At 40.4% G+C, this 24,052-nt stretch overlaps 2 protein-coding genes across 3 annotated transcripts in view; both read left to right on the forward strand.

The window, feature by feature from the left end:
- The window catches only part of UCHL3 (ubiquitin C-terminal hydrolase L3), a gene marked incomplete at both ends in the record, with an annotated part of 44,048 nt that extends 32,498 nt beyond the window's left edge, over positions 1 to 11,550 (forward strand). For both annotated transcript variants that reach the window (XM_079532601.1, XM_079532602.1), the window contains 3 exons: positions 7,422 to 7,497; positions 9,946 to 10,004; positions 11,467 to 11,550. In XM_079532601.1, coding sequence (XP_079388727.1) covers positions 7,422 to 7,497; positions 9,946 to 10,004; positions 11,467 to 11,550 — 219 coding nt within the window. The remainder of the gene's footprint in view (positions 1 to 7,421; positions 7,498 to 9,945; positions 10,005 to 11,466) is intronic.
- A 6,967-nt stretch (positions 11,551 to 18,517) lies between these two features.
- Positions 18,518 to 24,052, forward strand: part of LMO7 (LIM domain 7) — a gene marked incomplete at both ends in the record, with an annotated part of 128,132 nt that continues 122,597 nt past the window's right edge. The window contains one exon of the mRNA XM_079549527.1: positions 18,518 to 18,586. Coding sequence (XP_079405653.1) covers positions 18,518 to 18,586 — 69 coding nt within the window. The remainder of the gene's footprint in view (positions 18,587 to 24,052) is intronic.

Below are 24,052 nucleotides of genomic sequence, written 5' to 3' on the forward strand. Positions count from 1 at the left end.
TTTTTTATGAGCGGAGAGGATGAAGCAATGATGAGTGATAAGCTAGAGGTTTATCATCAGCTAGATGTGAGCCCCTAATTTGACATCACGGTCAGAAGGACTAGTGTAATCCACTGTTCCATATTCATAGCATCATTCAGCAGGAGTAGAAAAGAAACCGTTATCATTTAATACTAATGTATTTTCTAAACCATATGAAACCATTACTGTTTCGGTAGTCAACCTGTGTCAACCTGATTGTTTGAAATTTTGACTTTCTCAGATTTATTTTGGTAGTCAATAAATTGTTAAGTTTGAATGTATGAGGTTTTTTTGGTGAATGTGTTCTAATCCAAACAAAAGTTTATTGGTCCTGTGGCCTGTGTGGGACAGAAGATCAAAACTAAATCATCACAATGGTCCTTTCTGATCTTAATATAATTTCTGTAACTTTGTCAGTTGCAGCTGAGAGCCGTTTTTTAACACTTCTGTGGTCTTTCTTCTAATAGTAACAATTTGAATGGTTTAACATAGTCCCACTGCTTCCACGGATACTAAAGGGATCCAGAGTCTTAATGGCAATACTGCCACTGGCCTGCTATTTTAGAAGAATAGGTGAAAAACTTAGGAAGTTGCATACCTCACCACGGTAAGATTCCCTTCTTCTTTGCTTTCCTTTTATGTTAGACATGGAACAGTAAAGAAACTCTGGGCTCTATCCACACGAGTTAAACAATTTGTTTTAGATCTGTGAGGAGCACAACATAGCTTTCCCAAATTGCCAAATAGTTGTTGCATTTTTTTGTAACTATAGAAAAGATTGATAACTCTTGCTGCTGTCAGCTATTCCTTCCATGATGTTACTTTATCTCCTTTCTCCTTGCTTTCCAACTGTCTTTAGAATGAGTCAGTTAACTTATGTTCTTACTACAAAGTTCACTGGGTGTGAATAACCTCTATCTTATTAGGAGATAAACCTCAGATTTGAACCAAGTCCTTGCTTAGTTTCAATGTTCTTTTGTCATCTCATTCAAATGCAACATAGTCTTGATTGTTACCTATTTAGAATCATTCAGTTAAAGGACAGTATAATAAATAGTGGACATCTTTGCGGTTGCCTTTTTAGCTGTGTTGCTTCAAGTTTAAGTGAGCTAAGTATGTTCTTTTCTAATGTTTATGTAGTCGCCATCGTCTTCGCTGTCTTCACCACCATCCTCATCGCAGCCTCAGGTTAGCCACAGCAGAACGAAGGCTTCGCAATTGTGTCAGTCTGCATCCCTCTCCTGGGCTAAACGTAATCATGTAGGTCCTGCAAAAGCTACCAGTCCGTCAATCCGTCTGCGTCGTTGGCGGCCCTTGATACGCCTTCCATCTGTTGGGCTTCATTCTGTTGTAAGTGTAGTCCATCTTCAGTCTTTTCTTACTCTGACACAAATGGCATTCTGCCAGATACTTCAGTCTTCAAGGCATCATATTATAATTTTTGTTGGGATCCTTTCTCAGCCATTCTTAGGATTTTGTTCTTCCTTATTTTTTTTTTCTTTCCCCCATATTGGACAGCAAGAGTACATCACTCCATATTTTGCTGTTCAAGTATTTTTGATTCAGGACATGTGCCAAGTCATTTTCAAAGTGTAGATGAAGCTTGCCCTTCATGAAGTGGCTTTCCTTTTTTGTTGTTGTTGTTGTCCACAGGCTCCAAATCCAGCTTCTTCTTTTTATCTCATCTTCATGGTCTTTCATTTGGATTTGCTAAAGCAAGGGGCTTCTCATTTCTTGTTGAATGACATTATTTCTTCTATGTGTTTGAGATCTGCCTTATGTTCTCATATCCTAAAACTAGTCTCCTTTTCTTTTATTCTAAGTCTTACTTAATGGTTTTTGAGTGTTTCGATATGATGAAGTGTTTCATGTAATTCCAAGGGGCTCACGTACTTTCTCACTTGACATCTGTTTCTTAATCCAGTTTCTTTCTAGGCAGACCTTCTAGTTGAAGGTGAAGATATTTTAATAAATAAGAACTAGTCATCGAATGTGCTAAAGCATTTTTCCTTTTCCCCCTTTTTTTTTCTGTTACCCTGTTGTTTTCTCTTTTTCACTTACAGGGCACAAATTTATCTTCAAAATGTAGAAAAAAATTGCATGCACAAAATAGACAGTATTTCTATACTGTGCTATGGCTACAGTTCATTTCAATGCTAAATTAACCATGATGTAACCAAAGATGGAAGTTACAGCATATTATGATTATGCTAGAAACACTGTTAACTACTGTAGTCTTTCTGAAATCAACTCCTCATCCATTAGCAGTGAGTGTTTGTTCTGATAATTTACAAACTGTAATTTAATTCAAAAAGTAGGCGCCCTTCAAAAGAACTCTATGTGGCAAAACAGAAGCTTCTAAGATAGCACTAAAATAATATTCATTTACTCCACTTAGATCCTTGATTCTCCAATTTGGCAGATTAAAATTCTAAGTCCTACATACAAAACTTTGTCACTGAATATAATATAGTGCGATATGTGTTGGTAACTAAAAGGTTCTTCTTGTCTTTACAGTTCTTTATAACATATATTTGGAAAGATACGAACCCTGTATAAATCAGCATAATTTGCAAAAAGCAGGCAGTATTTTGGGCATTAGTAGAGCTTATAAGAAAATGATTGAATTGCTTTTATTAAAAATTGACTTAAATTTCAGGGGTGGTAGGGACATCCTGTATACATTTTCTAAAGTAATTTTAAGTACGTTTCTAGTCCTAAACACTGACAGAAAATAATTGTTTCAAAATTAAGAGTGGAAGTCAGTGGTAGGAAACTGTTTTTCTGCTCTTTAAATAAAACCACCTTCCATAGTTGTAATTTTCCTTTGATGTTTTAGATAAGGTCTCCGGATATCTGCAGAACATAATAGAAAAAAAAGTATTGAAAACATTATCCTGAAATGTTCTGTGCACATCTGATAAATTTGCAGTAAACATGGTGAATTTTTAATCTGTGGATAACAACATACTTCATATAGAATTTTTCTCAACAACTGTAATGATCTCTTGCTCTTCCAGTTCATCCGTTCTTGAAGATTAGTGCCTCTGCTCGCCTTGGGATCATTTTGTTCCTTTTTATATAACACGCTAATCTCTCCATATTCTCTTTTTTTACACTTCTCAAATAAGAAAACACGAGCTGTTCTTTTTTTTCTCCCTGAGTGCTCAGCCTTTGATTCCTGTGTCAGATTAACATTCTTATTTCTTAAAAATATAAGGAATGCATCTTGAACTGTACACTGTTGAATAATCCATCTCACTTACATATTTACAGATAGATTTCTGTTTGTGTAAGTATTCTATATCTAGATTCTCTGGTCACTGATAGATCCCATCTCTGAATTTCACCTTCTTGTCATCCTCTCATTCAAAATTAGTTGCTGCTATCCTGCAGCTAGCCTCCCACTTGTATGTTGTAGCTACAGCTTGAGACATAAAATTCATAAGCTTTAGAGGGACAGCATGCTAGACAAACAAATTAGATAATGTTTAGCGAAGGAACTTCTTACTCATTTTTGAGACAGTTGCTCTGCACCTGTCTTTTATCTAGACAGTGGATCTTTATCTGCAGTAAGCTGTGCATGTTTGGTTTTGAAGCTCTTGAGCATAGCAAATGCAGTAAGCTCTCTGTGGTACATTGATCATGAATAGAGATGTGACTGTTTTGTGAGAATGAATCAGAAATAATCTCTGTGAAGTTCGTGATCATTATTCCAGTGGTCATTGTTTCAACTGCAGTCTTTCAACAAGGATTCAAATGCCTATCACACACACACACACACACAGTAAATTTGCTTAAAGGTAGTGTAGGTGCACTTTGTGCCTCAAAATGGAAATTACAGGTGCCTAATCTACCCAGCTGCAAATGCATAACTTTTTCCCCTTCAGAACTTATTGAATCTAAACCATGCTAATGTTCTTTTGCACAAACATCACTTAGAATAGATTTTTCTTTGTCTTCTCCTAATTTATTGTGAGTGAAATTGTACACATAAACTACTATAGTTTTTATTCTCTTAGACTTATTACTTTTAGCTTTATCATTCAGTTCAGTTCCTCAAGATTCTGCAAAATTATTTTCCTTATCAGTCTTTACCTCTCTTCTTTCAGAATCTGATAGATTTTCAATGTCATTTTCTTGACTGAATGCAAAAAGAGGTTTTGTTGGTGTTATTGTGTTGGGTTTTTGTTTGCTTTTTATTTTTTTCCATGTTTATTTTTCTGATTGCTACCTGTAACACAAAGCATTGTACTAAATTGGTTTGAGAGGCCTCTTGCCTTGCTCCATTTTCTTAAGTAGAAAGGAGAAGTAATAAAAAGATTCCATCGGAAGAACCTCTCATGTAACATTGAATCTGGCTTTATATTGTGGTCTTTTATAAATAAATTTTAAGCAGAATGAAGTGAGGAGTTTCTCAATACTTTCATAAGAGCAAGACAGATTTTTTGTTGCTTTTCCCCCCACTCGTGAGTTTGCCCAAGAAATGCAGATGAAAGAAGCATTATTAGAGAAGCTGATATGACCGGGCTTCGTTGACTTAGGAGTGTACTACCAAGTTGCTAAAAGTTTGTGCAACAAGAAGAATGAAGAATGTTGTTTGTGAGCAAAGTAATGACAATGTAATGGTGAAAGGTGAACTCAAAGAGCTTCTTGGTACGATGGAAGGTAGGAAAGGATATGGTTGACACAGTAGGAAAGTGTAAGAAGTGTTATTTTAGAAATTACTGATTAGAAATCTGCTAGTGAAAAATAGGGGTACTATTTTGATTATATGAAGTAGTGCTTGAGAGGTGTATACAATTGCTGTCTTTTTATTTTTTATTTTACTGTTGAATTGAAATGTTCAGGCTAGTAGAGAAGGCTGTTAAATCTTGTGAGAGATTAGGAATTGGTCATTTAATCACAGAATCGCAATATTGTAAGGGCTGGAAGGGACCTCTAGAGATGTCCAAAACCCTGACTGTCCCCTCTGTGGACACTGGAACACTTTTAGTAATGAAAAGGCTTTTGTTATACAGAGAATGAGAGAGTTTGGAAGGAAGAAGAGAAAATGGCTGCTATAGTATACATTATATGATGAGAATGAGGAGTTCAAAACGATTGGAAAGTTGTCTACAGAGCAACTAAAAACAGTGCTAAAAACAGTGAAGTACGAGAGAATGGGAATCCATGAAGTCACACTACATTACTATCAAAAGTTACCTCAACACCCTGAGAACAAATTGTGATTGTTGTGTACTTAGAACCATCACTTTTAAGTGCTAAGCCTTTTTTTTCTATTCAAATCTTCAGGTTATTATTTTTCAGACTTTTTTTTTCAAAGAAGTAGATTGGAAGAGTGGTTATATGAGTCAGTGGACATCACAACCTGTTCCTTATACTAAGGGTACAGACATAACGTAAGTTTCTGTAAGCTACCCAAGATGCTGATATATGTCCTCTATCTTTTCTGGATGGGAAATAAGTGTAATTTTTTTTTTTATTCACTGAGTGGTACAGCTGTTCAGAAGACTTGAAAAGTGAATCTTGGGTCTTAGAAGTCAGTTCTGAATCCTAGCTAGACACTGATCATGTTTAGACTTTTATTTTTTCTTCTTCAATATGATAATGCAAATCTGCTGCCTCCTAGACATTGAATGGGCTTCTGTGTGAAAAACCAAAGGAACAGGTGCTCTCAAACCTAACTGAAGCTGATATTAGTAGTCTTTGAGAAAAGTAAACAAGAGAAAATCCTTCATAATTGCTTTTGTATTATGACCTAGTGATGAGCATACAAGCTGAATTTTTAGAGCTATGTTCTCTTCTTCTAAGCATTCACACAGGCTTTATTAAAAGCTGAAAACTTGGCCAGAGGTGTAGCTTTCCACAATAGACATCATGCTGAAGCTGACGTTCTCTGCCCTCTGAAACAGAGGTGAAACAGAGTATTTTTATCTTTTATACATTAACTGGTCATGGAGGATCAGTGAGGATTGGAGGAGGTTGTGTGTGAGAGGGTTCCCCACCTTTTTTCTTTTTTTTTTTTTTTTTTTTTTTTTTCTGTCTTTTTTGAACTTCCTGTATGGAATTTCTATAAGCTGTTGGCAGTTTCTCTGTAATTCTGTCTTCTTTGGCATTCTTGTTCGGTTGAAAGACTTATGGTGCCACCTTGTCCTTTACTGTATTGTTTTGATCATTTGCTTGAGTTTCATCAAGCAGCTTGGGTCATCTTTTCAAGTCTTTCTTCATGACCGTAAGGAAGAAGGAAAGTTTTAATGGGGTCTTAAAAACGTGATGTAAACATAAGATTCTCCACAACTCATTTTACACGGTAATCTGTTTCTGCCAGATTTAGATTTTTGAGATGCTTTATGAAATTCACAGAAGTATCAGAGTAAAGATGGAGGAGAAAATGTATGAAATACAAGTCACATTCTTGATAATTTCTTTAGAAGTAACTGAAGTGCTTTTATCCATTCACTCAAAACAGTATCTTCTTAATTGTGAAATAGAGCTCAGTAGCAGACTGGACAAATTCATGAAGGAATAAGACCATCAGCTGCTACTGAACATAACAGTGGTGGTGCAGCTTTTGGCTCAGACGTTCTGACAACACTTCTTACCAAACTTGACACTGGGAATGTGCTGCCAGAGAAGAGCATGCTCTGTTTTCTTCTGAAAAATCTTTTGTATTCTGCGATTGGCAACACTGGGCTGGATAGATGTTTACCAACTAACCATGTTTTTTTCATGTCACTTGGTGCTGTCAGTGCACTTCAGTCCATTCTCAATATGTAGCGATGATTCCTATGATGCTGCTTTGAAATTCCAGATGTCTCTGAGTGCAACACAGCTCTGTATCCCTCTCAGTTTTTCATCCTTCCTTTCTGCATAAGAGATGTGTGAGCAGTACCCTGGGAGTTTCATCTGTTTCTGCTGTCTGCAAGGAAAGAAAAGGTTAACTGTCCTACAAGTGACTTGCATTCACTTTGACTAAGTGAATAAGTTTTAAAATACTGTAGGTTCAGAATTTTCAGTCCTGTATTGCTTTGTGATGAGATGTGCGTTACTGAAGGACCTGCTATTTATATGAATATCTATTTTTAGTGCTAATGTATTCGAGTTGACACAACTTCTAACTCAGTAATGGCAAAATAAAGCTTTTATATAAAACTGTAATTGAAAATACTTCTGCTTACTTAAGTGAGATGATTCTTACTAATACATGTATTTGCAGGAAGCTTCCTTATATTTCATAATGTTTTGCAGTGTGATGTCTTCCATTCTGCCCAAATCCAGAATGTGGTTTTCACTTGCCGTATCTCTTGGACAGGTGTTTTGCACATTATGATATATTCTCATTAATCATACTGGGATGAGTTTTAGTGAATGCAATATGGTTTTTGTTTGTTTTGCAGGCACCAAGTATAGATGAAAAAGTAGATCTTCACTTTATTGCATTAGTTAACGTAGGTGGTCATCTCTATGAATTGGGTAAGGACATTTTCTTATCTGCTCTACATTTGTTTAAAGACAAATACAAGTAGTAATCTTGTTGACTATCAGTTTGAGACAAGAGTATTTGATTTAATGGAGGGCTTTGGTTCTTTTGCATTGTAGGGTTTGGGGGTGGTGGGAAGAGTTTCTATCAAATGACTGCAGCTGTTTTCCCACTGCTTTTTTTTGGATTCTTCTTCTCTCAAATTCTCTGTCAAGACAAAATGACACACAATATTAGACTGTCTCTGATCTTCTTTTATTATTTGATAAGACAGGAAGCAAGAAAGAATTGATGAATGTGTATTTCTGAAAATACTGTTATACTTATGTCTTTAAATTGCTTAATAAATGTATTGTATGCAACTTTGCAAATGTTAGCTGTATTATTAAATAGCATGATACAGTTAACATTGAAATTGTATAGAATACTGGAAGATAATAATCTCCATTTGTTATAGGCTGGTTACTTTTTAATCTATCTTAATTTAGTTAACTTCAAAACAGTAATCTCTGTTTTCTGAATTGGTTAAAGCTATTTTTTCTTTCTTCAGATTGTTTAGCTCAGATATTCTCTAATGATTCCAATCTAAAACATGTTGCTGGGCAACCAGGCTTTGCTGCAGCCACTTCAGAAAACTATCAAGTAGATAGGAATTTAAAAACTGCAAGTCACTCGTCTTTCTTAACATATTTTTTCCTGGGTTTTATAGTGGGAACGCTTGCTACTTTTTTTTTTAGTCAACATTTAAGTAAGCAATGCCCTTAGCAGGTGACAGTTAATTATTACCTGGGACAGAAGCAATGTGTTAGAAATGTTTATATTAATCCTAAGGTGAATCTGTGGGTTAATATCAATGATCAGTCATGAACTGATCATTGGTGCACACCTCTGTTTTACTGATGTCTGTCAGTGTACTACAGATCAAATAGTGAGGCAACTGCTACTGTAATGTAATCTAAATATGTTCTGACTCTTAAATTTCAAAGCATGATGAATGGGCTTTGTTCAGCTGTGTGCAGTTACTTCCATATTACTTCTTCATTGTGCATAAATTTGCTCAAGAGCACACTGTTATATTTATCATATTTTGCTATATTCTATAAGGGTGATACAAGATAAAAGCCACTTCAGTTTTTTATTCGATGAAAACAAACAAACAAACAAAACCCAAACGGGCATTTGGTTTAGTTTAGTTCAACTGTATGCTAGTACTATTTTCCTAGTTCTTAAAGTAACAAGTTCCCAAGTTCATAAAGTAACATCTCTCTGAACTAGCAGAAGAAAGCAAAAAATAATTAAGTAGGAAAATGGGAGAAAGTTTTTTAGGTTCATTCACTGGTTTCAGTCACTGTGGCCAGCATGTGGGCTTTGGCAGTCAGAAAATGCTGGGAAACCACATGAATGCTAAATGCTTCTGATGTTTTTGCCATAGAAGACATGTTATTTATAGGCAGATGAAATTAAAATGTTATTCTGCCAAGTTGTATGTAAAAAATGTAATTAAATTTAGCTTGCAACCATACTGGGCATTCAGTTTGTTTCCTTGGCATGTTCAGAAGAATTTGTATTGTTATATCTTCAGTTCTGGGTTTTATATGAACAAGAGAGTGTTTGTGATTCTAAATATAAAAACGAATTAACATAAAATCTATTTTCAGTTATGAAAAATGCCATTTGGATGTACTATTGATTTCAGTGGAATCTGTGAGGAAGGGAAATCTTTAAAAAGGTGGGCAGAGCCAAAAAGGAATTTGGTCTAGAGAACACTTAAGATATCCTGACAAATGTTCTCATAGCGTTAGCTCTTCATTTGTAACCTCAGGCATATTTCTATGAATAGAATTGTTTTAAATATACTGAGAACTATAGTGTTGTTATATTGCAAGTGATCATTTTTTTAATGTTGTGAAAATACTTAATGCCTGGCTTATTGGAGTTGTTAATTTGTTTAATTTAAATGAGAATAAGGTTTCACTTATGTTCTTTGAAGTTTAGTGTTCTCATGTGTCATTCAGTCCCTGATGGTGGTCGTCAAAGATCACAGATACACAGCAGTCAGTCTGGGTAATTCCAGTGTCATTGAAATCATTCTTTTCCACTTGAAAAGCTGAAGTGCTATCCCAGCAGTAAAGAAGTTGCAATTCATAGCCTCACATTTTCAAATAAACCAGTAGAGGTATCACTTCAGGTATTTTTAATATAACAGAATGTGCATAATTGATGACTGTTAAAAAGTAATAATTGGAGGAGAAATTAGGGAGTAGTCATTTGTGTGTTTGTGTGATGCTTTTAAGAAAAGATACTTTTAAGAAAAAGAAAGTATCATCTTTATAAGTGAAGAGCGAAAAAAATCTGTTCATTTATTTTATTGGCAAAAAACTCAAACTTTTCTATTTTAATTTTATAAATTTATTCATTAGTACTGCTTTATGTTTTCACAGATGGACGCAAGCCATTCCCAATAAACCATGGGGAAACTAGTGATGATTCTTTTTTAGAGGTAGGAATAGAAATTGCTCATAAGTGGTATACAAAATTCAGTCTTGTTATATTTATGGTTGGATTGTGATTCTGGTTAAAAGAGTATCATAATATGAGAACAAGGAAGTGTAAGAAGAGGCGAGCATAACAGAAGATCAAACTGGCTTTTCTTCTCTGATGAGATTTTCATGCACCTGATTTCAAATTGTGTATGAGGGAAGTGATTAAATTGAAAATGTAATTTATCATTTTTCTTTTAGTTGACTTAGTTAGAGTTTAATACATGCCAAAGTAGAAAGAAGTTGATTTGCTTTCCAACACTTACTCCTTCTGCCCCTTCTTCCTTTCTAATAATCGTTGTTATAGAATCACAGAACGGCTTGATTGGAAGGGACCTTAAGGATCACCTAGTTCCAACTCCCCTAGCACCGGGGCAGGGCTGCCCCCCACCAGCTCAGGCTGCCCAGGGCCCCATCCAACCTGGCCTTGAGCACCTACAGGGATGGGGCATCCATAGCTTCTCTGGGCAGCTGTGCCACTGCCTCACCGCCCTCTGAGTAATGAATCACCTCCGAACATCTAACCTGAATCTCCCTTCTTTTAGTTTAAATCCATTACCCCTTGTCTTATCACTATCAGACCATGTGAAAATTGTCTAGTCTCCTTCTGTAGTTAGTTTTGTGTGCTTGTGTCAGGAGCTGTTTCACTGAGAAATTGATCTCAAAGGAATTTACATTTAATTGAGAAGGTAAACTGCTATCCTGACAAAATGATCAGAAGTTGAAGCTAAGAGAAGTCTGTGCATCTGACTTCTGTAGTAACCAGACTGGGTTAGCTTTACAGAAGGAAGACAGAAGGAAGAAGAAGGAAGAAAAACCAGAGAAAAAAAAAAAACAAAAAAAAACCAAAATGTAGTTTAATAATATTTACTAATATCTGTAAAGTATATATACAGTTTGTGTTTGTTTGGGCAAGGGAAGAAGCTCGGTAGAGTTCTTTCTTTTTTTTTCCTGTTATACTGATAACATGTGTTCTCCATATTGCACCCTAAAGCTAGATAAAAGAGTTATTTGTAATCAATCACTTACCCCACACATCTTTTGTTCATCTTGAGACAAAGGAAAAAACACAGAATAAAGCAGTACACTTCAGAATAAAGGCAAACTTCAGAGATGCATTTGGAAAGTCAGGCAACATCTGTTGCATGAAGTAATACTCGGTCACAAAACTCACTGTTCTGGTTTTGCACAAAACATTTGTTCTCTTGTGCTAGAAATAATCCTGAATAGCAGTGACTCGGATCAGAAATGCAGTATATGTAAGTTTGTGATATTATTTAGTAATACTTTATGGAAAACTACACATTGACCATAATTTGTGTGAAGTGTATCTTTGCATTTCAATTGCTTTTTTGAGTAAGTGTGATTTTATAGCTGTGGCTGTTCTGTTGTTGTTTATTTATTTATTTATGTTTCCCATAGGATGCAATAGAAGTTTGCAAGAAATTCATGGAACGTGACCCAGAAGAATTAAGATTTAACGCAATTGCACTGTCTGCAGCTTAAAAACTTTTCCACTTGGGCTAACCTACTGCAATGTGTTGTAACAAGATAACTGTTGCTGTACGTTAATAGTACAAGTTTTGATACTTCCCTAACATGTCCGTTAATTGTAGCACATGTGGAATAAACTTTGCATTTGTCCTTGATACAACTTGCTGCTTGTTCCTGAAGCAAATTCATGTATTTATGTACACGCATGCATTCTGTGCAAGACTTCTGTGTGGCGGGGTTTTCTCCTTCTACCCCCTTAATAGTTTTGGAAATCAGTGCCTGTGATATCTCATCATCATAATTATGAGCTAGTTCAGAGTGGGACTCTTGCTCATACCATTTTGCATATAATATTTTGAGTGGAATATGGGATACTGGGCAAAAACTTGAAATGTGAGGTTACTTGCATCTTTTAATTAAAATAATACAATCATACTATAAGAACTTTTGCAGGTAGCTTAGAAGATAAAGCCACTTTTTTTTTTCATTGAATTATTTATAAATACATGGAAGAAAAAGAAAGCCAGAACTGTTTCTTCTTACTGGTGCTCAGGAATAATATTTTTTAAATTCTTATATTTACATTTTGAAGAACATTAATTTTGCTTTTCAAGCCTAATAATGTTAAAGCTTTTTAATAATTTATTAGTTAAACCAGTGTATGCGATTTGTATTTGTGGAAAAACAACATGAATTTTTACCTCAGAAAAACCAAGTAGTGATTAATGTGGTCACTAATGGTAGGACTGCACAGGGAACACACGAGTGAATAAACAAAATGAAGCATCTCACCTAACTGAAATAAAAGCTAGAAAAAGTCATAACTGTTTCAGTGAAGTTTTTTAGAACAAGGCCACATTCCGTAGATCTTCAGATGGACGTGATGGCTATATACTTCTATTCCATGTAGGAATATCTGTTGTAAATGTGTCAGGTGGCACTACTGACTGCTGTGTGATACCCTTCCCTTTACCCATCCCCTGGATCTCAAAGTACTGTTGACCAATTTCTACACTTGAAGTAGTAATGATAAAACTTTTTTGTTTGCTTTTTTTTTTTTTTTTTTTTTTTTTTCCCCTAAGCAATCTTGTGGTTTAGGATTGTTGTGCGAGTAGGTTTTGTTTATTGTGCATATTTCAGATAAGTATTTACTTGCTGCTTTGCAGTGAAGTTATTGAGGTTTGCTTCCAGTCAAGACCACTGCCAAAGGAAACTGAACTCTTAGTGTCCCATAGGTGCTTTCATTCTCTGTTAACTGTCATTGCAAGAAAAACAAATGGAATTATGCCAGAAGCAGCTTGGCAGAATTTTCTTTCAGAAGAAGGAAAAAGAGGCCTGGGAGTCTGTATTATCACTTAAGAGCATCTCTGGCTCTTCTAAAGAAGTCAGAGTGTCTGTCTAAAAATCTCACCTGGAGAGTCCACTAACAACAGGAGTCTGTTTCCTATGAGTGAGCTGGCTGGAAAAGTGAGAGGGAAGAACAATACTAATGAGCTTCCACGTGGAGCATTTTCTTCAGCCCAATAAAACATACTATCATTAATATGTGCATTTCTCTTGTTGTGGTCATTAGTAAAGCCCTGAAACATGCTTTTAAATAAAAATCAAAGGCCTTATTAAATAAACAGAACAACTGTGTTGCCTTCCTGCTCATAATAGCAAAATCCACTATAAAGTGGTCACAGTATAATTAGGGTAAAGCACATTTTATGTTATAAATGTGACTCAGAGGATCACAGTTAAGAAACTAGAGGTACAGATAAGGTATTTTTACTGCAGGGAGAGGTTGAAGAGGAAAGAAGGAGAACAATTACAGTTCAAAGCTACTTTAGTTATCTACTTCAGGGAAGTATTCACATGCTTTTCAGTGCTCCACTTGGTATTCTTAGGTAATGTGGAGAATACATCTTTGTGCAGTTGCTTATTGTAAAATCGCTTCAAAACTGGGGTTTTAATTGAGAATGAGGACTGATTAAGTGAAGTTATGATAAAGGAAAATTGGGGCTAGAAAACTAAAGTTGGGGTGGGATTTTTCATGATCACGCTGGAAAAATACATCTTGGATATTAAGGAGAAGTTTATTTGTAAGAATTCTTGGTGTATTGGCTATAAGGTTTGTAAACTTCAGATCAGTTCTCCTGCATAAGTTTCCCTTCTTTCTTGCTTTTTTTTTTTTCCTTTTTTTTTTTTCAGTGCACTTCATGTGCACATTCCTTGCACAGTTAGGTTGAAGTGTTGCTAGACCACACTGCAGTGTCCTACCTTGTGTGGACAGCATAGTGGCCTTCCTGTGCTGACAGGGCTGTGTTTTGACACACACACTGCCCACAGAGTGGTGGTCACCATCTCTGGAGGTGTTCAAGAAATGTGTAGATGTGGCACTGAGGGACAGGGGGGTTAGAGGCATGGTGATGACAGGCTGACAGTTGGACTAGATGGTCTTAGTGGTCTTTTCTAATCTCAGTGATTCTAGGTGTTGGCATCTACCTAGAGAAATGCAGGCAGGAAGTGGATCTGCAAAATGCTGGAATACCCATGGAACTGAAAGGACGTGACTGAGCTAGGTGTCAGGAACATGTAGCTGCCATGTATCCTCCTGCCAGGTCCTGGCCACAGGCTCTAAAGGCTTACAATTGCCATCCTTCTACGATCCATGTGTATTAGCTCAGGCTCTCTGGGAAAATTCTGCTGTTATGTCCAAAGTTGTGCAGCTCTGCCAGGCCTCGCCAGCTTGTGTGTAGCATTGTTTGGCTGCAGGCATTCAGCGCTGGCGACTGCCAGAAAATGCCTCCTCAGCTCCTGCAGCTGGGGCTGTCTGTATGTAACTTCATATGGAAATGGTGCATGTAGGAGCCAGGAGGTGAGGCATGCTCAGCGCTTCTGTAATTCTGGCTGGGTGAAGCTGTGCTGCTATTAAGCACTCCGAATTGCTCAGACTCTTTTAAGTATATTGGCATAAATTTTCCCATGATACCACAAGTGCTTTGTTGAGAAACTGAGAAGGTAAGAACCGGAGTAATGTGCTTTTTTTCCCTTCAGCCATGGCTGCATCATTAAGATTTTAAACTGGGCAAAGAGAAGGTGTTCCTAGTAACCAAAATGCTAAGACATAGTAAAAAGGGAATGTACAGCTCACATTTAGAGAACAAATATGGACTTCCCTTAAGAGGGGAAGAAATCCGCCTTGATGGAAAATATTATTATACCAAATATTTGTAGAATGGCCTATGAAAAGAACGTGGCAGAGTCTAGCTTGGGTTATCCACAGGAGCACGCACAGGGAAAGGCTTTGTTTAGCAGCTCAGACTGATGCTATGTTTGCTGCACTTGACACTAATAATTAGCAGTGGTGCCCAGTGCCTGTAAGCTTTTCCTGACCTAGGCCTCCGGTGACTTGTTAGTGAGAGCATTAAGCTGCTTTACTTGTTTGTGCTCACACAGAAAAATTGTATCTGTGACAATTTAAAGTTCGTTTTGAAAAGGAAATGGCTCGTATTGGAACTTCTGTTTCTCAGTGAGTAACTGAGAATCCTTCTGCTTGAGGATTTCAAACGTTAATCATGTTTAAGTGATTTGATAAGCTATTAAGTGCATAAAACAACCAGAAATCAGAAATGCAGATTCTTTACATTTTTTTTATTGTGGCTGATGTGACTTGGGGCAGAAATCTTCAAAATTACAACTTTTGTCATTATTTCATTCATCTCTGCCTCCATATCATAGAATCATAGAATCATACAATAGCTTGAGTTGGAAAGGACCTCAAGGATCACCATCCTCCAACCCCTCTGCTGCAGGCAGGGCTGCCAACCTCCTCATTTAATACTGACTAGGCTGCCCAGGACCCCATCCAATCTGGTCTTGAACACCTCCAGGGATGGGGCATCCACAACCTCTCTGGGCAGCCTGTTCCGGCACCTCACCACTCTCTCTGTAAAGAATTTCCCCCTGACGTCCAACTTAAATCTCCCCTCCCTCCCTAAATTTAAAACCATTTTCCTTTGTCCTGCTGTTATCCGCCCTTTCAAAGAGTTGACTCCCCTCCTGTTTGTAGGCTCCCTTTAGGTACTGAAAGGCTGCAATTAGGTCACCTTGCAGCCTTCTTTTCTCCAGGCTGAACAAGCCCAGCTCCCTCAGCCTATCTTCAAAGGGAAGGTGCTCCAGCCCTCTGATCATCTTTGTGGCCCTCCTCTGGACCCTCTCCAACAGCTCTCTGTCTTTCTTGTACTGGGGGCTCCAGACCTGGACACAGTACTCCAGATGGGGCCTCACAAGAGCAGAGGAGAGGGGGACAATCACCTCCCTGTCCCTGCTGGCCATCCCTCTTCTAATGGAGCCCAAGATACCATTTACTTTCTGAGCTGCAAGGGCACACTGCTGGTTCATATTCAGCTTTTCATCCATCAGGACCCCCAGGTCCTCTGCAGAGCTGCTCTCAAGGACTGCTCCTTCCAGTCTGTATGGATGCCTGGGATTCCACCGGCTCAAATGCAAAACCTTGCACTTTGCTGTGTTGAACCTCATTAGGTTCACCCAGGCCCACCTTTCCAGGCTGTTGAGGTCCCTACGAATGGCATCCCTTCCTTCCACCATGTCAACCGCACCACTCAGCTTCACCACTCATCAAGTTTGCTGATGGTGCACTCGATTCCGTCATCAATGTCATTGATAAAGATGTTAAAGAGCACCGGTCCCAAGACAGACCCCTGGGGGATGCAGCTCATTACCAGCCTTCACCTGGACATAGAACCATTGACGACCACCCTCTGTCTGCAGCCTTTCAACCAATTCCTTATCCATTGGGTGGTCCACCCATCAAATTCACATCCATCCAATTTGGAGATAAGGATGTGGTGGGGGACCATGTCAAAGGCCTTGCTCAAGTCCAGGTAAATGACATCAGTTGCCTTCCCTTTGTCTACCAATGCCATCAGCACATCATAGAAGGCCACCTCATTGGGTAGGCATGACCTTCCCCTGGTGAAGCCGTGCTGGCTGTCTCAGATCACACACTCATGTGATCAAGCACACACTCTCACACCTCATGTGATCAAGCATGTCCAGGAGGATCTGTTCCATGATCTTCCCAGACACAGAGGTGAGACTCACCAACTTGTAGATCCCTGGGTCCTCCTTGCTCCCCTTCTTATAAACAGCAGTGACGTGAACCTTCTTCATGTCACTCAGGTCCTCAGATGCCTTAACTCCTCTCAATGGTATGATTTAATGATATCATTTCAGTGTATTCGTAACTTCAATAGATGTGAGATGTCTGCTGTGGAACTTCAGTCAAAATCATTGGGTTTCCATGCCTTTGTGTACTGCTCAATCCCAATCCCCACGTGCTGCAATATGATAGCTGACACCTCCTTGGGGTGACTGTGTTATCTCTGAAGATCTTCGCTCCTGTTCTAAGGATGCTGTCTGCAAATCAGCAGTGAGATGTGCTTCCAGGTAAGCAGCTAAGGAGAAGCTGATTCGTGCACAGCACATGTTCTGTTTTCTCCTTGTCCTTAAAAAGAGAACCATATTTTGCCACTAACCATACACATAAGAGCTGCAGCTGGCAACTCATTTCTGATTACAGAAAAGTTAGAGAAAGAAAAGCGTTATGACAAGCTGAAGTAGAAAATCATCTTAATAAATCTTAAATAAATGGTAAGTACTTCTTAAACACACAAAACTCTAGTGCTAGCCTTGGCTATATTAGCAAACAGCTTTTTTCTTGATCTTTCACTTCTCTGCTGTGAAGGTGCCCAACCCCGCACCCTGTTCAGCTAGCATACCTCTGTTCCAGCAGCCGGTTCAGAGTGGAAGAAGCTTTGGAGCAGTGCAATCCCAGCTCCCCTATGGCTGGGGTTGCTGTAGGGCCCAGCCGTGCATTGACAGTCTGAGGGAGCTGGGCTTGTTCAGCCTGGAGAAGAGAATTCTCCAGGGAGACCTCATTGCAGTCTTCTGATACTTAAAGAGAGCTTATAAACAGGAAGGAAACCCACTTCTTACACAGGTAGATAGTGATAGGATGAGGGGGAATGGTTTTAAACTAAAAGAGGGGAGATTTAGATTAGAGGTTGGGGATATTTTTCAGTGAGAGGGGAGGCAGTGGAACAGGCAGCCCAGGCTATGGGTGCCCCATCCCTGGAGGTTGCATGGGGCCCTGGGCAGCCTGAACTGGTGAGTGGCAGCCCTGCCCATGGCAGTGAGGTTGGAACTAGGTGATCTTTAAGGTCCCTTCCAACCCCCTTCTATGGTTGAGCTGGGAGGAGAGAGGCTTGGCACCAGGTCTCAGATGTTTAGCTCTGGGAGTTATGGGATCACTGTTGGAGAGAAGTTCTGAAGAAATAGCGATGCACAGGGGAGGAGACAGAATTAAAGCAGTGGTTTCTGTGCTGTAAGGGTGGTACTGAAAGCAAGAGCAGAGCTGGGTAAATGGCCTTCAGGTGCAGCAGGAAGCACTGGAGCTGAGCTCTGACCCACACCTGAGCTTCGCCACTTGGTGCACAGTGGGAGCTCGCAACGTGGCTCCCACGCGAGGTGTCGGTTCCTCGCCGTCACCGGGAGCCGAGCTCGGGCAGGAGCAGGCCCAGGCCTGGGGCGGACGGCGGGAGCTCCGGGCCGGGCAGGTGGCGGCGCTGAAAGGTGCGATTGTGCCCAGCAATTCCCGGTATGCGCCGGGGCCGCCCCCGCCTCGTGGGCAGACGAGGGGCGCCGGGGGCACGGGGGCGGGCGGGGACCGCGGCCCCTCAGCCCCTCCCGGACGGGCGCGGTGTTGTTTTACAGCGAGCGGCTTCCTGGCATTCCTGCGGCCGCCGAGCGCTAGCGAGCTCCCTGCCGGGAGCGGGGGGAGGAGGAGAAGGAAGGGGAGGAGGTGGAGACGGCGACGGGAGCGTTAAAAGGCGGCGGCTGAATGACAGCGGCTGTTCCGCGCGCCCGTCCCGGCGGAGGACCGAGCGCTCGCCACGCACTCTTTTTCCCGGCCATGGACGGCAGAGAGGATGCCGAGTGCGGCTGCGAGGCGGCGTTCGCAGAGGCGCAGAGATGGGTGGAGGTGAGGCGCTGCCCGGTATCGCGTCCCCCGCCCCACCCCGGGGCTGTGCCCCTCTGCCTACCCCGGGGCTCGCTGTCTCCCCGTCCGTAGCGCTGCACCCCGCCGAACAGGGGGAGAGCTCCCGAGTTTGTTTCCTTACGAACGGCTGCTGCTCTCAGCAGGCGTGTGGGTCTTGGCCCGCTCCCCTCCCCAAATCCCCTTAGAGGCCGGCGGGGCTGCGCGCCTGTAACTGAGGCTCGTGATTTCTGATTGTGCTTGCCGTTCTCTGAAGTTATTTCTTCGCCGCTCTGAGGCGGCTGGGATTAGAGGCGCTCCTCTTCCTGCCGGTGAAGATTTTAGGAAGCACTAACCTGCAATCACGGTCGCCTACTTTTTTCTATCTCTCTCTCTCTCTCTCTCTCTTTTTTTTTCCCTTCACTTTTCTTTCAAACGCTGCTGTCTGACTGCTCACAGCCTGACATAAGCGCGTGCCTTCCTGCGCTCGTTGCGCGCGGTCGTTCGTCGCAGCGGGGAACGGCTGCGAACGGCCGCACCTGAACGCGGTGTGGGCACAGGCGGAGCCGTGCGGGACGGGGCACGCCGGGACAGCTTATGCTGTTGGAAGGACGTTGCCTCTAACTTTCTAAAGAGCAAACGTTCAAAGGAGGGTGTTACTCGTTCTTTTTAAGCCACGTCTTTGCGGGCTTTCCAAAACCTGAGTTCGGGCTGCTTGGTTTTATCTGTAAAACGATGACATCTGGTGCTTAAAGTCTACCGGCAGAGAGATGTGAGCCCAGCGCCTGGCACGGGTGTCATGAAACTGCCTCAGGTGCCCGGTCTGTGCTTGCTGTCTGTGGCTTTCAGCAGTTAAAGAAGTCCTGATTTTCCCGTGTGTGCAAGCTCTATCCACGAGCCTAAATCCCTAAAAGCAGTCCTCTCTCATCTGTGTATTTCTTGCACTGCCTCTTATTAAATTGGCAAAGCTTATTTTAGGTGATTACGGAATGCTGTACTAGCATGAAACTACTGTTTTAAGGGCTCATTTATTTATTTTATCCACTTGTTGTTGGCTGACTGTAGCATTCAGCAAAGCATCTTTCCACCAACCAGCAGCACGTGGGAAAGATAACCACGCTATGGATGTGTGAAGTCTATGCTCTTGTTTCTATAGCAGAAAGTGAGCATGCACTCAGCTCCCTCCCTGCCCCATCAAATGTGCACCCTTATACTTTGTTTCTGTGATGTGAAAGCTTTTCTCATTTTAAAATGAGAAAAACTTTTAAGCTTACCCCCTGGATAAACTTTTATTTTAAACAGTGACTTGTAAACCTGAAGGTATTGATAAACAGGATGTTAAAAATTCTGTAGTGTTGAAGGGAAATGTAAATATTTATTTCAGTATGAAGTGAGGTTTCCATTTCAGAGGGTCTGTTGTATGGCTCTGCTTCTTAAATCCAGACAGACTGAAAACACACAGCCAACCATTTCCGTTCTATAGGAAGAATAAAGATATTTTTAGAGTAATGAGACGTCCTGAGGTTTTGTGAGCCTTGGTGCAAGCTCTGATACATGTGTGATTGAGAGTGAAACCTGAAGCAACCCTCAATCCTAATGATTCGGCAATTAGTTCTGAAGGTCAGGCAGATTCCCAAATATTTATAGGCTTTTGAGTGTTTCAGTAAGGTTTTGCGTGCCAGTTTCCCCTAACTCTAGAGCAAGATGAAAGCATGCAAACACTGCCTCATATATTTTTAGGACAATAGGCAAAATGAGCCCTCTGTGAACTCTTCATGCTTCGCTTTGCTAATAAAATCAATGTTGGCATACTTCTGTATTTCAATAAAGAACTTCTTATTTTCTCAGATTTAAAGAGAAATAAATTGGTTAGCTTGAGCTCCAGCATTGAAGCTGAGGGTGATGTGTGTTTCTGCTACGGGAATGAGTGTTTACCAGGATGGGAGGGAAATTAAACAGAAAGGGGAAAGAAACCCCGTACCTCAAAACACTGGAAGCCATTCTCTTTTTTAAAATTACTTTGTTGTTGTTCAGGTGTGTTTTATGATAATACGGATGAAGCCTCTAGTCTTTATGAAGCCACATCCCCAAGCCTCTTGTAAAAGAGTTCTTGTGTACTGTGGAGAACTGGTGGGGAGTGCTGCTGCTCGTCTAGGTATACAAGCTTCTAATTGGGACGATTAGTCACTCTTGCAGGGTTGATGGCCTCACACATGGGCTTCAGTGAAAGGGTAGTTATTTTCTGCACAAAACTATGACTCTTGTCAGGTGCTCCCATGCTGATGGCTTTTGTGGAGCCCAGCCTTGTTCGGTGCTGTTGGGTTCTTGTATCTGGGCTTTGGGGTCTTCTGAGCTCTGTGCAAAATAACTGCTGCTCTTCAGAGTCACACACAGCTTGACCTTTTTGGAGCACCTTGCCTGGGCACGTGGTGTGTGCTCAGACCTGAACAGAGCACTGAAATAACAGCTTAGGAGCAGGCACTGTAAGGTAGAGCTGTGTTTGCCAAAGCTAGAAATAGCCAGGCTTTATATAATTTTACAAGGTTCTGTTCTGTATTATAACTTCAGAGAGCCAAAGCTATTCCTCAAAACCCAGCCTTCTCCTCCAGCTATGAACTATCCCACACTGCCAAGGCTGTTTCCCTGCAGACAGTCCAAGATGTGGGAGGGCAATCCAACCTCTTCCTCTCCTCAGACCCCCTCCAAGTCCATGTATGCACTAATTGCGGAACGTGGGCCTTCTCCCCAAAACACCCAGTACTGTGTTAGAGGAGCTCAAGTGGGCTGTTTTCTTGTAAAACCACTCTGCTTTACACTCATGCTCTGTCTTTCAAATGAGCCCTAATCTTCAGGTGAATGTCTATGGTTTGAAATTGTTTGCTGAAGTAACTTGAAACCTGACCCGAAGTCTGTAAATCTTTACTTAGAGTGCCCTGGGGCGAATATAGCTTGGATTTCTTTTTCTTTTTTTTTCTTTTTTTTTTTTTTTTTCCCCCAGAGCAGCCGAATGCGTGCCATATACAAATTCTGTCTGAGAGAGAGTGGGAAAATGGGAAGAGTGCGTGTGCCTGAATGAGTTGCCGGAGTGAAGCAAAGCAGCTCCAGGAAAACCAAGCAGAGAGACTTAGACAAAACCATTGAAGTGAAAACGAGGTGTTGGGCCAAGCAACTTTAAGTAGTGCAAACTGTTAGACAGCCTCTCAATATCTGATATTCTTCCCCCCCCTTCTCCCCCCCCTACATGGCTGGACTGGGATTACTGAAGTTCTGAAGGTTACTGATTTCATTTGATGCTGCCATTGAGAGCATCAGTCTTGGGACTGCAAGTGGAATCCATTAGTCTGGGATCTGTTCCTCACACCATGTAACAGGAGAGGCCTTTCTGTCACTAATGCTGCCCAGTGTTGATGTAGAGGGGCATTTTGCTGCTGAGATTTCTGAAGATAAGGCACACTGAGGTCCCTCTCTAAACCTTGAGTGCAATGAACACAGCCCTGCTGTTCCAGTCTTGCCTACGGCCATTACACAGGCAGTAAAATAGTCCAGCACTACCTGAATACTCTTGTGTGTATGAGCAACTTCATTTATTACTGCATTACAGTGTGCTTTTTCAGAGTCAAAAACTGTCCTCCTTTGTAATTTAAAAATGTTTGTCACGTTTTGTGTGTTGCTTTTTGCCTTTTACCAGGGAAGAGAAGTGCATACGCCCTTGCCCAGGAAAGTTGAAAAGCAAATTTGAGGAGCTGCTTGGAGAAAAAGGTCAGCTTCAGGATAAAAAGAGTACTGGATAGAGGATAAAAAGTACTGGAGAGCCAGTACTGCTTACGAAAATCTTTTGGTTTGGACTAACTGTATAGCAATCAAATCCAATGAATGGTTTCTGACATGTGGTCACCAAATGCTTCTTTTTGTTGAAACCATTCAGAGCCTGCCTTTCTACTGTATATTTTTATGGCTTCTGCAAATGCAGCACGAGGTCTAGCAGCAATGTTTTTTCTTTATTTGCATAGAGATCCTACCTCAGTGGTTGTTTGGTTTTGTTTTTCCCTGAAGCATGAATCTAATGCATACGGTCTGGGATGGCAGACAGGAGAAGTAACTGTAGAGGTAGAAGCTGATCTTACTGTTCAAATCCTGTTCTCATAGTACATTTATTTCAATGGTACTAATTTGTTATGAAAAGGTTTTTCTTGGTTCTGAATAAGGTATTTTCAGGTGGTGTGCAGGGAGTCTGTCAATGTCCTGAATGGTGTCAGAGTGAAAGATGTTTGAAAGAAGAGGCAAATCCTGTGTATTGTGTTGCTTAAGCCATGTCTAATAGCAGCTAATTCTGTCAAGTCATAAAACCTGGGTGGGCTGGGTTCTGGAGAACTTCTTGCAGCACTCCAGCCAAACTTCTGGCTCACTTCTGCATAAGGGATGTATTTAAGCCTCCATTAGGTATCTGCATCAGTACTTCGTTATTGTGTGTAGGTTGTTGGCAGGGAGCCTTTGCATGGATTGCATTTAAGTGTATCCAATTAATATACAAATGTGAATTGATACAGAAGTATACATGCTGTTAAGTACATATTATAGGAATGTAAATCCTGGAAACAGTGTTTTCATTGGCTGCGAACTATGAAAGCACTTTGACAAAAAGTCATATTGCAGGCATAGCAATATGATGATTTAGATGGAGAGGGGACAGTATTGTTTTATCTGGGTGAAAATCTCTCTCTATTACCTTGTCCCATCCTCCTGGTTCTTGGGTATCTGTGGAATATAGGGAGGTATGTTTGAGAGAAAAAACAGGGCTGATCTTGTTTGTTTTTCTGGAAAACAAGTAAAATCTATTTCTAGGAGTCTACAAGGTGAGTTATATGTATATTTTTATTTTTTTTCAAGCTAACTCTGCGTTCACATTTCTTAGATGGCTGAAGTCAGTCTTTGCACAACTGAGTGATGGGCATGCATAGCTTTTGGCTGAGCTATTTCCTTTGTGGACAGTTGCCTCTTTGTAGTTTTCAGCATTGTTTTAAAATTTTATATGAAATCAGCATCTGCAGGCACTTCATAGGGAATTATTAACTCGTTGAAGATAGAAATGCCATATACATATGGAAAATGCAGTGCTATTTAAGGAGTTCTACAGAAAACTTTGACTGGAGTTTTCTTTTATTCTGTATTATGTGGTTACCAACTCGAGTCAGTTGTGGAGTCACTATTGTTCTTCTCCTCCTGGCTTTTTTGTTTTGTTTTGGAACTGTGAGCTGATCTTCCTTTAGTTTCCTTTAGTTTCATGAGGTCAAGTGTGTTTTCCTCTTGTAGTCTGGGGGAGGAGGTGAGATGATGATTTCCATGTTTGGCTTGTTTAGATTACAGTAGGCTTCTTTTAGCACCTTTTCTTTTTTAAACGCTTTCCTTGATTCAAATACTAAAGGTTTTTAAAGAGCATGTGGGTATACTGTATTAGACTGTCTTTGCAGTGCT

The sequence above is a fragment of the Tetrao urogallus genome, assembly GCF_951394365.1.
Source record: "Tetrao urogallus genome assembly, chromosome: 1".
NCBI classification, from domain to species: Eukaryota; Metazoa; Chordata; class Aves; order Galliformes; family Phasianidae; genus Tetrao; species Tetrao urogallus.